The 14,464-nt window shown below is 48.9% G+C and overlaps 2 protein-coding genes across 52 annotated transcripts in view; one reads left to right on the forward strand and one right to left on the reverse strand.

The window, feature by feature from the left end:
* The window catches only part of MANBA (mannosidase beta), a 589,447-nt gene that overhangs the window by 138,770 nt on the left and 436,213 nt on the right, over positions 1 to 14,464 (forward strand). For 26 of the 49 annotated variants that reach the window (XR_009564080.1, XR_009564069.1, XR_009564114.1 and 23 more), the window contains 8 exons: positions 1,385 to 1,506; positions 1,732 to 1,878; positions 1,972 to 2,151; positions 2,862 to 2,922; positions 8,923 to 8,990; positions 10,866 to 11,018; positions 11,247 to 13,233; positions 13,407 to 13,664. The gene's annotated coding sequence lies outside the window, so the exon portion shown is untranslated. Of the gene's footprint in view, positions 1 to 1,384; positions 1,507 to 1,731; positions 1,879 to 1,971; positions 2,152 to 2,861; positions 2,923 to 7,210; positions 7,340 to 8,823; positions 8,991 to 10,865; positions 11,019 to 11,246; positions 13,234 to 13,406; positions 13,665 to 14,464 lie in introns of those variants that run through there. The other 23 variants (XR_009564070.1, XR_009564089.1, XR_009564101.1 and 20 more) reach the window with 21 other exon arrangements.
* NFKB1 (nuclear factor kappa B subunit 1) overlaps positions 6,994 to 14,464 on the reverse strand; it is a 122,307-nt gene continuing 114,836 nt past the window's right edge. For all 3 annotated transcript variants that reach the window (XM_060299752.2, XM_030845109.3, XM_030845108.3), the window contains 5 exons: positions 13,512 to 13,636; positions 12,101 to 12,167; positions 11,622 to 11,794; positions 10,689 to 10,869; positions 6,994 to 7,928 (listed from right to left, as the gene is read on the reverse strand). In XM_060299752.2, coding sequence (XP_060155735.1) covers positions 7,771 to 7,928; positions 10,689 to 10,869; positions 11,622 to 11,794; positions 12,101 to 12,167; positions 13,512 to 13,636 — 704 coding nt within the window. In that variant the 3' untranslated portion in view covers positions 6,994 to 7,770. The remainder of the gene's footprint in view (positions 7,929 to 10,688; positions 10,870 to 11,621; positions 11,795 to 12,100; positions 12,168 to 13,511; positions 13,637 to 14,464) is intronic.

The following is a 14,464-nucleotide window of genomic DNA, read 5'->3' on the forward strand; positions in this document are numbered from 1 at the left end:
GCATGGCTCTCGCGGCCCCTCTGGGGTTCATTTGCAGAGACTAGCGTGAGTGCCTCACGTACTGAAGCTGCCGAGTCCTTTGTTGATGGGATGCCCGTTTCCCACTGGTGTACCAGCCTTCAGTGCCGGCACCTGGGCAGCTTCGCCTACCCCTCTTGGGCACGTCTACGCCACCTTGCCTTTCAGAGCAGCCGTGCGGTCCGTGATTGCCTGTGGAGAGAGGCCCAGGAGCACAGTGTGAGCACTGATGGCTGAGTCCAGCCCCTTACACTAGACTGGGGACCTCCAGGCACCTCAGCATCTTTTTGTTTCTGTGGAAAATGGCAGGAATTACTCCCCCTGCCTGCTTTTTACCTCTCAGATTGTTATGAGAATAAATATTTGAAAATATCTTGTAAAAGACAGAATTCATGTTTACAAGTTTTGTTTTTATATTTTTTCAAAATTACGAAAGGAAGTTTATTTCAAAAGCAAAAGAGAACATTTACGTTTGAATAAAGTGACAAACTGGTTGTCCTGCAAAAGAAAAAAAATCATGGCATGAAGTTTCTCATTTAAAATTTTTTTTTTTTTTTTTTTTTTTTGCGGTACGTGGGCCTCTCACTGCTGTGGCCTCTCCCGTTGCGGAGCACAGGCTCCGGGCGCGCAGGCTCAGCGGCCATGGCTCACGGGCGCAGCCGCTCCACGGCATGTGGGATCCTCCCGGACCGGGGCACGAACCCGTGTCCCCTGCATTGGCAGGCTCAACCACTACGCCACCAGGGAAGCCCTTCATTTAAAATTTTTGAAGCAAAAATAACTTCAGTTGTGCATTCTTGCCTTAGGAAAGGGAAGGAAAACTGTAAAACAGGTTTGGAGAGAAAAAATCTCTCTCTGGCCAGAGAATAGACCTAGCAACATGGTTATCTGGTATCCGGCATCAACTCGTCACCCTCCCTGAGCTGATGCCATCGTATTCAAGGTTTCATCTCACCATCTTCAGCACCAACTCTGCTTCCTGAGTCCCAAGAAGGAAGCCTGGGAGATGGGATTGCTAGAATTCAGTTTCATCTGCTAGTCTTCTGCCAGTTCTCTGCAGACTGCAAGAAAGATGAACTTGCTTGTCCCTCTCCTTTGGGTGGGATCCCAAGCACCACGGCCCCTTGAAGACCTTCAGCTTTAGCATCCACATGCCCAAGGGCTCTTGCACGGCACTTAAGGGACTACAGACCATGGAGGCTGGAGAGCGGGAGTCCTCCTGAGTCAGAGCAGGGATAACAAGACGTTGCTGCGGTAGCTGTCCCTCCCCTCATCCTACCTGATCTAATACCCTTGGTCATCTCTGAGGATTTCCGTAAGAGAACCTGTGACAGTCCTTCCAATGCTTCTTTCCTTCTTAATCCAGGGAAATGACTTTGCCCTTGGTCATGGCCATTTACCATGATTGCAGGTGACTTTCAGAGGGAGTGGATGTTTGCACACAAGTTGGAACTCGAAGGAACTTCAGGTTCAATCTCCATCCTTTAGGTAAGGAATTTTGATTTGTGCCAGAAACCGGGACCTGTTTGCCAAAAGCAACCCCCCTCCTGATACTGGGAACCTGATACTGGGAACAAAATCACATCACCCACGTAGGTAGCCTCCCAGCTCTTGGTGTGGCCATGGGACTAAAGTTTTTTTCCAGTGCAGTGTGAGGGAGGAAGGAGCCCATTCTAAACCCCCACACGTACTTCTCCGTGCTCTCCCTTCCAGCTGACCGGACCATCACCCACAGCAAGGCCTTAGGAGCCAAGGGTTGGCGGGAGAATCACTGTCAGCCTGGATCCCTTCATGACTATGTGGAAGAGAGACGCCCTGCTCACCCCTGTCCCCTACTGCAAGTGTGGTTTATTGAAACACGTGAGTGGAGACAGGAGATCCTGTGGTTTAAATGCTTTATGTGTGCCTCAGTCTCCTCATCTGTAAAATTGCAACAAAGTTCTTACTTCACAGAGTTTTTGCACAAGTTATATGGGATAATGAGTCACCACTCACTGTAGAGCCTGGCAGGTGACAGATGCTCGAGAAATCTAGACCGAATACACATCTTCGTTCCTTGAGGGTTGTTGTGATATCTTAATGAAATAATCATTTTGGAGAGAGGTATCAACATGGAAAAGCTAATTGCTGGAGGTGAGAAAATGCTGTCTCAGCCCCTTCCTCCCTCTTATTCTAAGAAACTAACAATTTGTGGACCTAGTCACTTGTCCAGGGTAATGGAAGCAGGCTATTACAGACACAGGGGAATCTATAATAACGGAGAATGCTATCCATTTAATTTCACGCCCCTCCTCAGCACTTCCCTCAACCCCAAACCCAAGCGACGAACCTAGAAAACCCATGGACAGGAACTTGCAGTCTGTGGGATTGGTGGTGAAACAAAGCAGCAGCTATACTGAGGATTATAGGGAGGAGATGTTTTCACGTCGTAGGTGTTTAAAAAAAGATGGCAATTTGGATGATTTATTTAGATGATCTTTAAGATACTGTCTAGCCCTAAGTTCTGTGATCCTTAAGAAAATAAAAGAATTTTAGTTCCATCTTCTCTGGACTTCTGTGCAGAAGTCCATTACCTGCGGAAGCACAATCAGAAAGAAAATTCCCCCCAAAACACAAAATAAGGAGGAGAAAGAGATGCAACTAGAGACCTCCAGTCTATGAATAATTTATAGTTAAGCATCTTAGCCTGTTATTACAGGGAAAATCAAGTCATGTGAACATTTAAGCAACATATCTTTTTAGTGATACTCTGGGTTCACTTTGCATTTTGCCTGGGGTACATTATGACTCTATCATCCTTATACAGATTTGTATGGATTTTTTTCTTTCTCTCTTACATACAGGACTTCAGGTATGGCTAAAGAATAACCTGTGGAATCAGACACACCTGGATTTGAATCTGGGGTGAGTTAGTTAATATTCAGATTATCTGTTTCCTCATTGTAAAATTGGGGTTAAATATGTACCCCATGGGGATGTCATGAGAATTATCACTAGAATTCATTAAAGCAAAGGGGCTGGCAAATAACACATGCTCAAATCTGCCTGACTCCTTCCCCTCTTTTCTCCTGCTAAGATGCAGAGGGTCCGGTTTGTGGGTTTGTGGGGCTGCCCTCCGAGATGGTGCTGGGAATATCCTCGCCACATCCAACTACTGCAGGGGATTCCGGTGGGTAAATGAGTAGCAGGCTGGCTTCCTACAGCCAAAAAAGAAAGACTGCTGATCCTGAAAAAGTCTAGGTTATGCTTGCAGGGTAGAGAAAGCTCAAAAGATGACGAAGGTTCTAAGGGAGCTATTTTTATTTTATTTATTTATTTATTTTTATTTTTGGCTGCATTGGGTCTTTGTTGCTGCGCGTGGGCTTTCTCTGGTTGTGGCGAGTGGGGGCTACTCTTCATTGAGGTGGGCAGGCTTCTCATTGCAGTGCCTTCTCTTGTTGCAGAGCACGGGCTCTAGGTGCGCAGGCTTCAGTAGTTGTGGCATGTGGGCTCAGTAGTTGTGACACGCGGGCTCAGTAGTTGTGGCTTACGGGCTCTAGAGCACAGGCTCAGTAGTTGTGGCACACGTGCTTAGTTGCTCCGCGGCATGTGGGATCTTCCCGGGCCAGGGCTTGAACCCGTGTCCCCTGCATTGGCGGGTGGATTCTTAACCACTGCACCACCTGGGAAGTCCAGGAAGCTATTTTTAAATGGCTTCCTGCCGAGAGACAGCTTCCTGGGAAGGTTTATTTCAGGCCCATTGTAGCTTTCCACCTGCCTCCTGCATTCCTTCTGGTATTTTTCCCCATCTGCTGGTCCAAAATGAAAAACACTCCTTCCTCAGAGGCACAGACAGCGTTGGTAGCCTTTTTGTCTGAGCACCATGCAGAGGCTCAGGCCAGCGCTGCAATCTGGGAGGAGAGAGAGGAAGTTTCTGGAACAGAAGCAGGGCTTCTTATTAAAGTAGGGGAATGTTATTTTTAGTCTGGGCATGAGTTGCTTCGTTGTTCCTGCTGCCGTCAGCGTCTCTTTAAAGTGACCTCCTGGTGTGGGAATTGTTGGGCTGGAGACCTGGAGATGGTAACAAGCCAGCCCACACCTAAGACTGAAAACATCAGCCATTGTTTCATTTACTCCTGAATCTACCACTGCGGCAGGCCTCCGCGTGTCAGCTGAGGCAGCGTGAAGGCTAGTCAGGTGTGACTCTGGCTGGAATCCTCTCAAAGCTTCACTCCCTCACACATCTGCCGGTTGACGCCGGCGTTGGCTGTGACCTTGGTGAAGGCTGTTGGTTGAACACCTACACGTGGCTTCTCCACGTGGCCACTGGCTCCCTCAGAGCATGCCTGGTGACTGGGTTCCAGGAAGGAGAGACTCGACCCAGGGGGACTGAAGTTGTATTGCATTTTCTTACCTAACCTTGGAAATCCCTTAGCATCACTTCTCCCCTTGTCACACACCCGGCTAGATGTACAGGGAAGGAACGTAGGCCCCTCCCCTCAGGAGGAGGAGTGTTCGCACGATACCGTAAGACCGGAGGCCTCGTCGTGGCCGCCTGGAAAATAGCTGTTTCTCACAGAGGAATGAAACTGGCGGAGGAATGGAGGCGTGGGTTTGCTGTTGGAGAATCATGGAGACTCAAGCTGTTTTTACTTTAAACGTAGAACTTTCGAAAACTGGAATACAGGCATTCCTCGTTTGATTGCGTTTTTCTTTATTGCGCTTTGCAGATATTGCAGGGGGGTTTTGTTTTGATTTTTTTATCAATTGAAGGTTTGTGGTAACCCTGTGTTAACCAGCGCCATTTTTTACAACAGTATTTGCTCACTTCGTGTCTCTGTGTCACAATTTGGTAATTCTTGAAATATTTCGAATTTTTCATTATTATTGTATTTGTTATGGTGATCTGTGATCTCTGATGTTACTATTGTAATTGTCTTGAGGTGTCACAAACCATGCCCATAGAAGACGGTGAGCCTAACCGATAAATGATGTGTGTGTTCTGACCGCTCCACCGAATGGCCGTTCCCTGTCTCTCTCCTTCTCCTCGGGCCTCTCTATTCCCTGAGACACGACAATATTGAAATCAGGCCAGTTAATAACCCTACAAAGTCCTCTAAGTGTTCAAGTGAAAGGAAAAAGTTGCACGTCTCTCCCTTTAAATCAAAAGCTAGAAACGAACAAGCTCAGGAAGGTATGTCGAAAGGCAAGAAAGGCTGAAAACGAGGCCTCTCGCAGCAGTTAGCCAAGCCAATTCCCTTCCGTTCTTGAAGGGAATGAAACGTGCTCCTCCAGTGAACACACCAAAGGTAAGAAAGCAAAAGAGCCTTATTGCTGATAGAAGATCAAACCAGCTACAACATTCCCTTAAGCCAAATCCTGTTCCAGAGCAAGGCCCTCCGTTTGTTCAGTTCTGTAAAGATTGAGAAAGGTGAGGAAGCTGCAGAAGAAATGTCTGAAGCTGGCAGAGGTTGGCTCAAGAGGTTGAAGGAAGGCAGGCGTCTCCATAACATCAGAGAGCAAGGTGAAGCAGCAGGTGCTGATGTAGAAGCCGCAGCAGGTTATCCAGAAGATCGAAGATAACTGAACGAGGTGGCCACACCACACACCAAACTTTCAATGCTGATGAAACAGCCTCCTATTGGAAGAAGATGCCATCCAGGACTTTCATAGCTAGAGAGCAGAAGTCAATGCCTGGCTTCAGAGGACAGGCTGATTCTGTTGTTAGGGGCTAATGTACCGGGTGGCTTTAAGTTGAAACCAGTGCTCACTTAACAATTCCAAAAACCCTAGAGCCCTTAAGAAGTACACTAAATCTACTCTGCCTGTGCTCCATAAATGGAAGAACAAAGCCTGGATGACAGCACATCTGTTTACAACATGGTTTGCTGACTATTTTAAGCCCACTGTTGAGACCTACTGCTCAGAAAAAGAGATTTCTTTCAAAATAGGACTGCTCATTGACAACGCACCTGGTTACCTGAGAGCTCTGATGGAGATGCACAACAAGATTAATGACGTTTTCATGCCTCCTAACACAACATCCATTCTGCAGCCGTGGATCAAGGAGTAATTTCCACTTTCAAGTCTTATCATTTAAGAAATACACTTTGTAAGGCTATAGGTAGAAATTCCTCTGCTGGATCTGGGCAAATTCAATTGAAAACCTTTTGGAAAGGATTCACCATTCTAGATGCCATGAAGAATATTCATGATTCATGGGAAGAGGTCAAAGTATCCACATTCCTACAGGAGTCTGGAAGAAGTTGATTCCAGCCCTCATGGACGACTTGGAGGGGGCCAAGATTTCAGTGGAGGAATGAACTGCAGATGTGGTGGAAACAATAAGTAGAATTAGAGGTGGAGCCTGAAGATGTGACTCAAGTGCTGCAACCGCATAATAAATCTTAAAGGGATGAAGAGTTACTTATGGATGAGCAAAGAAAGTGGTTTCTTGAGATGGAATCTATAGCTGGTGAAGACTGTTGAAATGACAATGAAGGACTGGTTTAGTGTGCCCCCAGCAGCTGGGCTGACAAGTCCTTTGTGGAAGAAGGATCTGGGTTCCACAGCACCTCATTCAAACACTTTTCATTTCTCCTCTCCCTTATTTTCAACCTCTTGAGTGAAGAGTTCAGCAAAGCTTCGTGCTGGAAGGCTTTTCAATACTTTATGCATCGCAGAGGCATTGGGAACACATTGAGGGTTGAAGAGGAAACAGTTTTGCATGAGATGATGGAGGAAGATGAAGTGACAGAGCCTAAATGAAATGAGCCTGGCAAGGATTTGACAAACCCAAAGCTTTCATCTCAGGTTGAAATATTTTTTTTTTTGCTCATTTCTGGATCAAAAAATTGATTCTCGAGGGAACTGTGAATGTGAGAACTAGGCTATGGAATGATCCCGTGATTATAAGGAATAATCTTAGAAAAATATTTGTAGAGATCAAACAAGATGAGCTCATCAATTTACTTTTCCTTTTATTATAAAAGTAAAATAAAAAATAGCATTTATAAATCCAACATTTTTTCCTTTAAAGTATTTGATCTAAAAAACATATTTACAATAGCAAAATGCAGCCAAAGGGGGGAAATACCATTTTCAGGACTGATTGTAACCATGTTTAAATACTGACATGTACATATTCTTTTTTCAAATCACAGAGAGAACCACATTAGGAAAAGCAGTGAGCTTTTTTTTTTTTTTTTTCCAGCCACTCAAGCTTGCGGGATCTTAGTTCCCCAACCAGGGATCGAACCCGGGCCTCCTGCAGTGGAAGCACCGAGTCCTAACCACAGGACAGCCAGGGAAGTCCTAATGAGCCTTTTTTTTTTTTTTTTTTTTAAATCACACACCAAATAACTCTCACTTTAAAATTCATAATCCTTAATCTGAATGCACAACTGTGCTATGGACGGCCAGAAGGAACACCCAGTAGGGACTGTGACAACTTTTAATGACAGTGGGGAAGCAGCAGAGGGACAGCAGCAATGAGAACAGAAAGCAGCTGGTAAAGCTCAACAAGCTACTGCACTCCCGAAGAGGCGTCAGCCCAGCCGCGGGCTGTGATCGTAGACGCTATCGGTAAGTCAACTGAACTAAAATTCATTTCAGAACCAAAGAAGAAATCCACATTTAAGGCCTTGAATTACACCCAGCGCGATCCAAGCAGGCCGGTATTCCTCGGAGCACTTCGGATGCACTTCCTTCCTCTGGACAACGCGGTGGAATTTCAGAGCTTTGGTTTACTCGGTGTTGGAAGCTGCCAGCAGGCTAAATTTTGCCTTCTAGAGGTCCTTCCTGCCCGTAATCGTGGGGCACTTTGTTAATAGTTAGCAAGGAGCTGCCGCTGGTCAGAGACTCTGTGAAGCTGAGTTTGCAGAAGGATGTCTCTACGCCGCTGTCACAGACGCTGTCGTCCCGGAACTCGTCTGGGGGGAGAAAGCACGGACTCACAGGGGTGCACGGGGCACACGGCCATCCCCGCTGGGCTCCCGTGTGTATCTGGAAGGCTCGTGGGCTGCAGAATTCTGCCTGTTCCCCTCCACCAGTCACCAGGGGCCCACCTACGCCGCCCCAGGTGTTGCTACTGTTCACGGTGCGGGGGGGGGGGGGGAATTGGGGGGGTGGGGGGGTGGGGACAGAAAACACTGAGCTTTATAAAAAGTGTGAAAATGTCAAAGTTAGCCAGGTGTTTTCACCTCTCTTTCTTATAATCTAGCCTCATGTTTATCAGAATCCTTTCTGAATTCTCTAGACTCAAAGTGTACCTTTTTTTTTTTTTCTTAGAAATTAGGTGTATTTTTTCCACCCACTGTATTACCTATTTTATAGCTGGGGAAATTGCTGAACGTAGGCAAAATAAATTGGTGACAGAAGTAGGAAATAAAAATGAGATCTCCCTCTGGGCCTCGTATGCTATTAGACACTATACATTGCCTCAAAAATGTTTTGGTAGCCAAAAAAGTGAGTGATTTTGATGAAAATGAGCCTCTACTGGGCAATTAGGTCAGATTCTCCTTTGAGAAGTGTCTTGAGGGATCTGAGCAATGTGAATTATTTCCTATAGGGAGAGAGTGACCAAGGAAACAGAAGTCTACCGTACGCGAATCAAAAAGCTATCTTCTTGTATATTAAATTCCAGTGTTAAAACGTTAAGACCTTAATGGCAGGGGCATGGCTATTGTCATTGATTTATTCAACCCATCAATCTTTATGGGTTTCTGTTATGTGCTAGGAACTGTGAGGTATTTTAAAAATAACTACAAATTGAGGGCTTAAGGCTTTTTAAAATATAAGTATTTACCTACTTCTTTGTTTGTGCAGACGGAGCGTCAGGTCATATGACAGGAGATGTGGGTGGTTTTCTGGTGGATACGCTATTCCTTTCTAAAGCGTGCACAACACCTGTCCTCACTCCCCTAGGAAGGGCCCTCCCACCCCAGCAAGGTGACACCAGTGCTGAAACTGAACGGCAAGAAGGAGCCCGCCAGGTAAGGACCTTTGCGGGGAAGGGGACGAGAAAGCTCAAAGACCCTGAGCCTGGATCGGACTAGTGATCTGGGGTGGCAGAAGGAACACGCGGCAGGGCAGGGGGGCAGGAGGAAGCACAGGCGAAAGCGATGTTTGAAAGAGAGAGCAGATAAAGCAGGGACACTGTCTTTGCTGCTCACTGACCCATCTTCAACGCCTGCAACACTGCTGGGTGGGCACGCCAGATGTGCTCAGTAGAGATCTGTTGAATGGCTGAATGAAGGGGAGGGAGGAACGTCATTTTTAAAAAGAATCACACTACCTGTTGTGTAGGGAATGGCCTGAAGGCGGGCGGAGAGATTGGAAACAGGGAGACTGACTAGGAGCTGCGGCAGGCATCAAGGCAAGAGATGGAGGTGGGCTGGGTGGGGGCGGTCGGGGCCAGCGAGCGTTCACACGCAGTCGCAACCTCTTGGAGGATAGCAGTGCTTGTGACCGCCGTGGCCAGCGCCGAGCCTGGCTGTGAGTGGGTATCAAGAGTCCTGGGCAGGTGAGGACAAGTAAGGAGCACCTAGGATGGGGCTCTGGAGGCTGCAACTTTAAAAGGTGAGTGTGGAGGTGAGCGTGCCAGGGGAGAGCCCGGAGGGGAGGCTGTCTGAAGAGCGGTCCCCCGGGATGCGCGCTGCGAGCGGATGGCGACCAGATGTGAGCAGACGCCGGTCCTCGTGGTGAGAGGGGCCTGGTGCAGGCACAGTGTGTCGAGGAGAGAGGAGAGGAGGTGGAGAGAAGAACGCTACAGAGTTCTTCCGGGAAGCCTGGCTGGGTAGGAGAACAGAGAAATCGGGCTGCGGCTAAAGGGGATGGGGGAATCAAGGGGATGTTTGTTTCCGTCTTCTTTTGAAAAGATGAGAGAAACTACAGCACGCTTGCGAGGGGATCTAGTCGGGAGGGAGAAAATGCTAAGGCATGAGAGCAAAGCGAGGGTTAGAGGAGCAGGACCTGGCTGGGCAAGAGGCGGGCCCAGGCGGGCTGGAGGTCTGATGGTGCAAAGATGAGAGAAGTCTAGTGGTTTCTCTGTTCTCGGTGGAGTGAGGCAAGGACACGGGATGAGTGAGGAGTGGGAAGGGGTGTGGGCAGCGTAGGAGGAGAGAGCATGAGAGGAATGGTTGTTAGGGCGGGAGAATACATTTGAAGGGAAATGGAGGACTGTGGCGCTGGGAGTCCATTAGGGCACGCGTTCTAGGTGGGGTGACGGGGCAGCGTTGTGGACGCGGGGGGAGGCTGAAGGGAGGAGAGACAGGACCACAGGAGGGGAGCCTGGGCAGCGGTGGGAAACATCGCAGCGTCAGTCCACAGCCTGGGGCGCTAGTCCTGCCTCCACCGACCCGGGTCTGGATGTTTCTCTCTCTTTCGTAAATTTAAGCAGTGAGAGAAGTAATGCTGGCCTTCACCGCCTGCAGCCTGCTGTTTTGGTATTTACCGTGAACCTGAGCGACTCGGGTGCCCATGTGGCTGTTGTGGGGACAGCCCCTCCCCTGAATGGTAGCGTCCGGAGGGGAAGACAGTACAACCTATGGTCCCCGAGGGAGACGGATGTAGCGGACGGCGTGTCCGGGAGGTGGTGGTGGGGAGGACAGACCACAGCCCCAGAGGCTGAAGGCGCCAGCCTGGCAGGGCGGGGAAATGTCTCGACCGCTTTTTCAATCCTTTTTCTTTACCTATTTGCTGCCCTGTGGAAGCAGGCGAGAAGGGCAGCGAGTGGGCCTGGGGGGCAGCCTCCACCGGGCTGGTGGCCGCACTGCCCGACGTGCAGTAGGCTGCTTGGATCACTTCAATGGCTTCGGTGTAGCCCATCTGCCTCAGGGCCTCCACCAGCTCTTTTATTGTCCCCCCAGAGACCTGCGAGACAGAAATGAAGAAAGAGGATGTCTCTGCATTCAAAGCTGTGCAGGGACAAGCAGGCAGGCTGTGAACACGACAGCACGCCCCTTCCCCCGAGATAGCCGGCAGCCTGGGAGGTTGCTCTCAGGGCAGAGAGCAACTCAAAGGTACGCGGTCTTTGAATCAAGTTTCCTGTTTCAGCTCAAAGACCACTCAGGAAATCACGGAGAAGCACTTTATAGTAAGCAGAGAAGGTGCTGAGGCAGTAAAACTCTACCCAGAGTGAAGTCTACCCCATATCCCTGAAGCTCTGGAAACCACTGAGAAACGAGCTGATGATGAACTTTGCCACAGAAAGTAATTTCACCCCGTGTTTTTCTACCTTTTCGTTTTAGAAAGGAAAGCATCACCAGGTAATGGCTCCGCAAGGAGTCACGTCACTGGTTCCATGTGCTGACATGCGATCAAGGCATGTTCTTGGGGAGGGCAAGGCATGAAGGTTGATTACAGTCTTTCGTCTTTGTTCAGCGAGATCAAAGTTCTGTGACCATCCTGACACTCTAAGTAGCATTTCTGCAGCAAGTCTCAAGGTGTCTGAAAACAGCCAAGGTGGGTTTCCTGCTGTCCTGGGTCAACCCTCCCAGGACACGGGTAATGACTGATTTTCTACCTCAGAGTTAAGGGAGAAGGAAAGGGATTATGCTCCGGCCAATGGTGTTAACAGAGCAAAGTCAAATAAACGTAGTCAAAGATGTAAGACGACGTGTTACCTCGTAGTTGTCCATGAGAGTTCTGGAAGGAGCAGGACTCAGCCGGAAGGCATTATTTAGTATCCCCAAACCTAATTTCTGTGCCAGAGTAGCCCAGTTTTTGTCTGGATCAGGAATTTCTAGCAACTTGTAGAGCTGCAACTTCGCATCTTCAGTCAGCTGTTTCATGTCTCCTGAAGAGAATAAAGAAGAAACACGACCGTCCTAACCGACCAGAGACGCTCCGGAGGGATGGATCACTGCCACACCGCTCACCCTCCCGCCCCGGGGAAGCAGTCACGTTCCTTCACGTGGAAGTCGGCAGCAGCCCACGCTGTCGTAATTTACAGCCGGACCTTCTCCGTGGCGCCCCTCCAGGGTCTCCTGATTCTGAGAGAAGCCCCTGTGCCTTTCACAGCACACCCTGACCCCCCCCCCCCGCTTCAGTGACAGGGTGGAGATGACACTGGCTCAAAGAACCCGCTTCTCCCACAACTCACCTTGTGCCAGTAAATCGTCAGGTGTAAACTCTGGCTCATAGGGTTTCCCATTTAATATGTCAAATACCTGTTGGGAGGAAAAGCACGGGGAGATGTTGCACGTTACAGGGACCATGAGGGAAATCTGCTTCTCTGTAATACAAAGGACTCGGCGTGTCCTCCTCGGGAGGGGCCAGGACCCCAAAGACGGAGGAATGGGAAGAGGGGTCAGTACCATCGCCCGAGAATACGCGTGCCCTCTGGGGGGCTCTGGGCCTGGGAGGCTGTGCTCCACGGGAGCCGCCTGAGGTGGGGAGCAAGACCCAACCCAGCCTCACACAGAGCCAAGGCCACGGCCCTGCTGAGGGGCAGAGGCAGTCTAGGCCACCCAGTCAGCCACGTGTGGGTCAGCGATGTTCCCTGAGAGCTAGGGAGGGGGCTGAGCTCACGCTGAGCTGTGAAGCTGGGCTCTGCGGCTGCCCCTCCTCCCTAGTGAAAAGGCTTCTGAGAGCGAGTTTTACGAACGTGCCCAAACTGAGGTGTACAAACGCTCACAGGGCTTGGGGTCAGCCTCCTGGCACCATCCACGTTTTAACTGCGGGGCCAGAAAAGTCTTAGGTTAAAAGAGAGGAAAAAACCAAAACTGCATAGCTCTGGGGGCTGTTCTGCGCTCTCTGCAGTCACTCGGTGGCTGGCTGACCTGGGCGAGGACCACATGGGGTCACTGAAGTGGGTTATCTTTGTGTTCTGTGGTGAGGCTTCTGGGAAAACCAGGCGTTCAACGTAAAGAGAGCCGTGTGGTCTCTCCGCCAGGGTCACTCAGCTCAACCCACGCGGCCCGCGAGGGGCAAGCGGGCAGTTTTGGACAGGGAGCGGCACCTGGCCCTGCGAAGGGTTAATATTCAGCTGGGCCGCCCACCTCCTCCCTCTGGCTCCCCTCCCGACGCCCAAAAGACCCAGTAACTGCTTTCGCCTTCAGATCTCAGGTCAGCAGAGTTCCGAGGAAAGCTTTAAGGCTGTTTACTTTGTTTACATTTGTGCAGATCCTCAGAAGAATCCCCATTTCTTTTTATGTTCAGAAATCACTTACCGAAGTTCAAGCCAACCGTAACAGTTATCCTGGCTTCAGAAACTGAGATGGGAACGACTGTGGTGTAAGTTCAGAGTGGGTAACCTGTAACGTGAATTTTGTGTTTCTCTCTTCTAACTCTGATCTGATTAGCCATATACTTTTACACTCAGAACTCTGCTGACCTAGATCTTTCACAGATAGGCTTTTCAAGATAAATACAGCTCTTGACAAGCAGACTTTCTTAAAAAATAACAGGCATGTGCTTTGGGGAGTAAAGACCGAGGAAGGCCACCTGCTCTGACGTCCCTGGACCTGGAGCTCCCTCAGGAGCAGCGAGCACACGGGCGGAGCCGCACTCACCTGCCAGCTGGTGGCCATATCCAGAGGAGTGGTTCCTGGCAGGACTCCTTCATCCTCTCCATCCTCGTCCCAAGAGTCATCCAGGTCGTACAGAGGCTCAAAGTTCTCCACCAGGGGATCTGCTCCTGCGAAGTCAAGTTAACACAGCGTTAGGTAAACCCACATCTTGTCAACTTCTAACTGCCTGCAGGGGTCAGAGTCTATAAACAGATAAAACATGTTTATTTATAAGCATATAAAACACATTTTCTACTGAAATATCCAGAAACCTGCTTTTAAACTTAAAAATTTAAATTTAAATAAGTTCTAATGCATCTTGACTGTAAAGGTGACTGCAGATACCCCATATGGCCAAGGACACTTTCAAAAACAAAAGACCTGGAACACGCTGACTCTCACATTTGACGCTATAGGACAGTTTTCAAGTGAACGATGCATCTTTAACCTGAGGACCGACGGCAGCAGTTTACAGGGACCAGGGTGCACGCTCGGGATTAAGGTCCTAAATGTTCAAATTGATGCCCAGCGCCGCACGTTTCTCAGCCTCTTCACCTGCTGGCTCAAAAGAGCAAAGCTGCTGCTGTCTAGTGCCAACCTGTTCCGCTTTACTCCTGGGTACGGCACTGATCCTTAAACGCAAAATGCCAAGAAAACCTTCTGGTAGGATGTGGAGTTGTTGAAAAAGTTAGGGCCAGTCTTGGAAAATCTGGTCTGTTCCTTAGCCAGCAGCGAGAAACACCTGAAGTAACTCAAAAATTAAGGCTAGAGTTAACTTCTCAAAGGCTTAGAGAGACTATTTTATTGCTGCCTGATGAACAGTAGGAAGTTCAGCACGCTCCCCTTTTGGAAAGAGGACCTTGTTTTAGTCTTGCTGGGGGGACGTTTGACTCTTGACAACTTCAATAATAGGGGATAATAAATAATAATAGAGATAATAATAATAATAATGAGAG

The sequence above is a fragment of the Globicephala melas genome, chromosome 5, assembly GCF_963455315.2.
Source record: "Globicephala melas chromosome 5, mGloMel1.2, whole genome shotgun sequence".
NCBI classification, from domain to species: Eukaryota; Metazoa; Chordata; class Mammalia; order Artiodactyla; family Delphinidae; genus Globicephala; species Globicephala melas.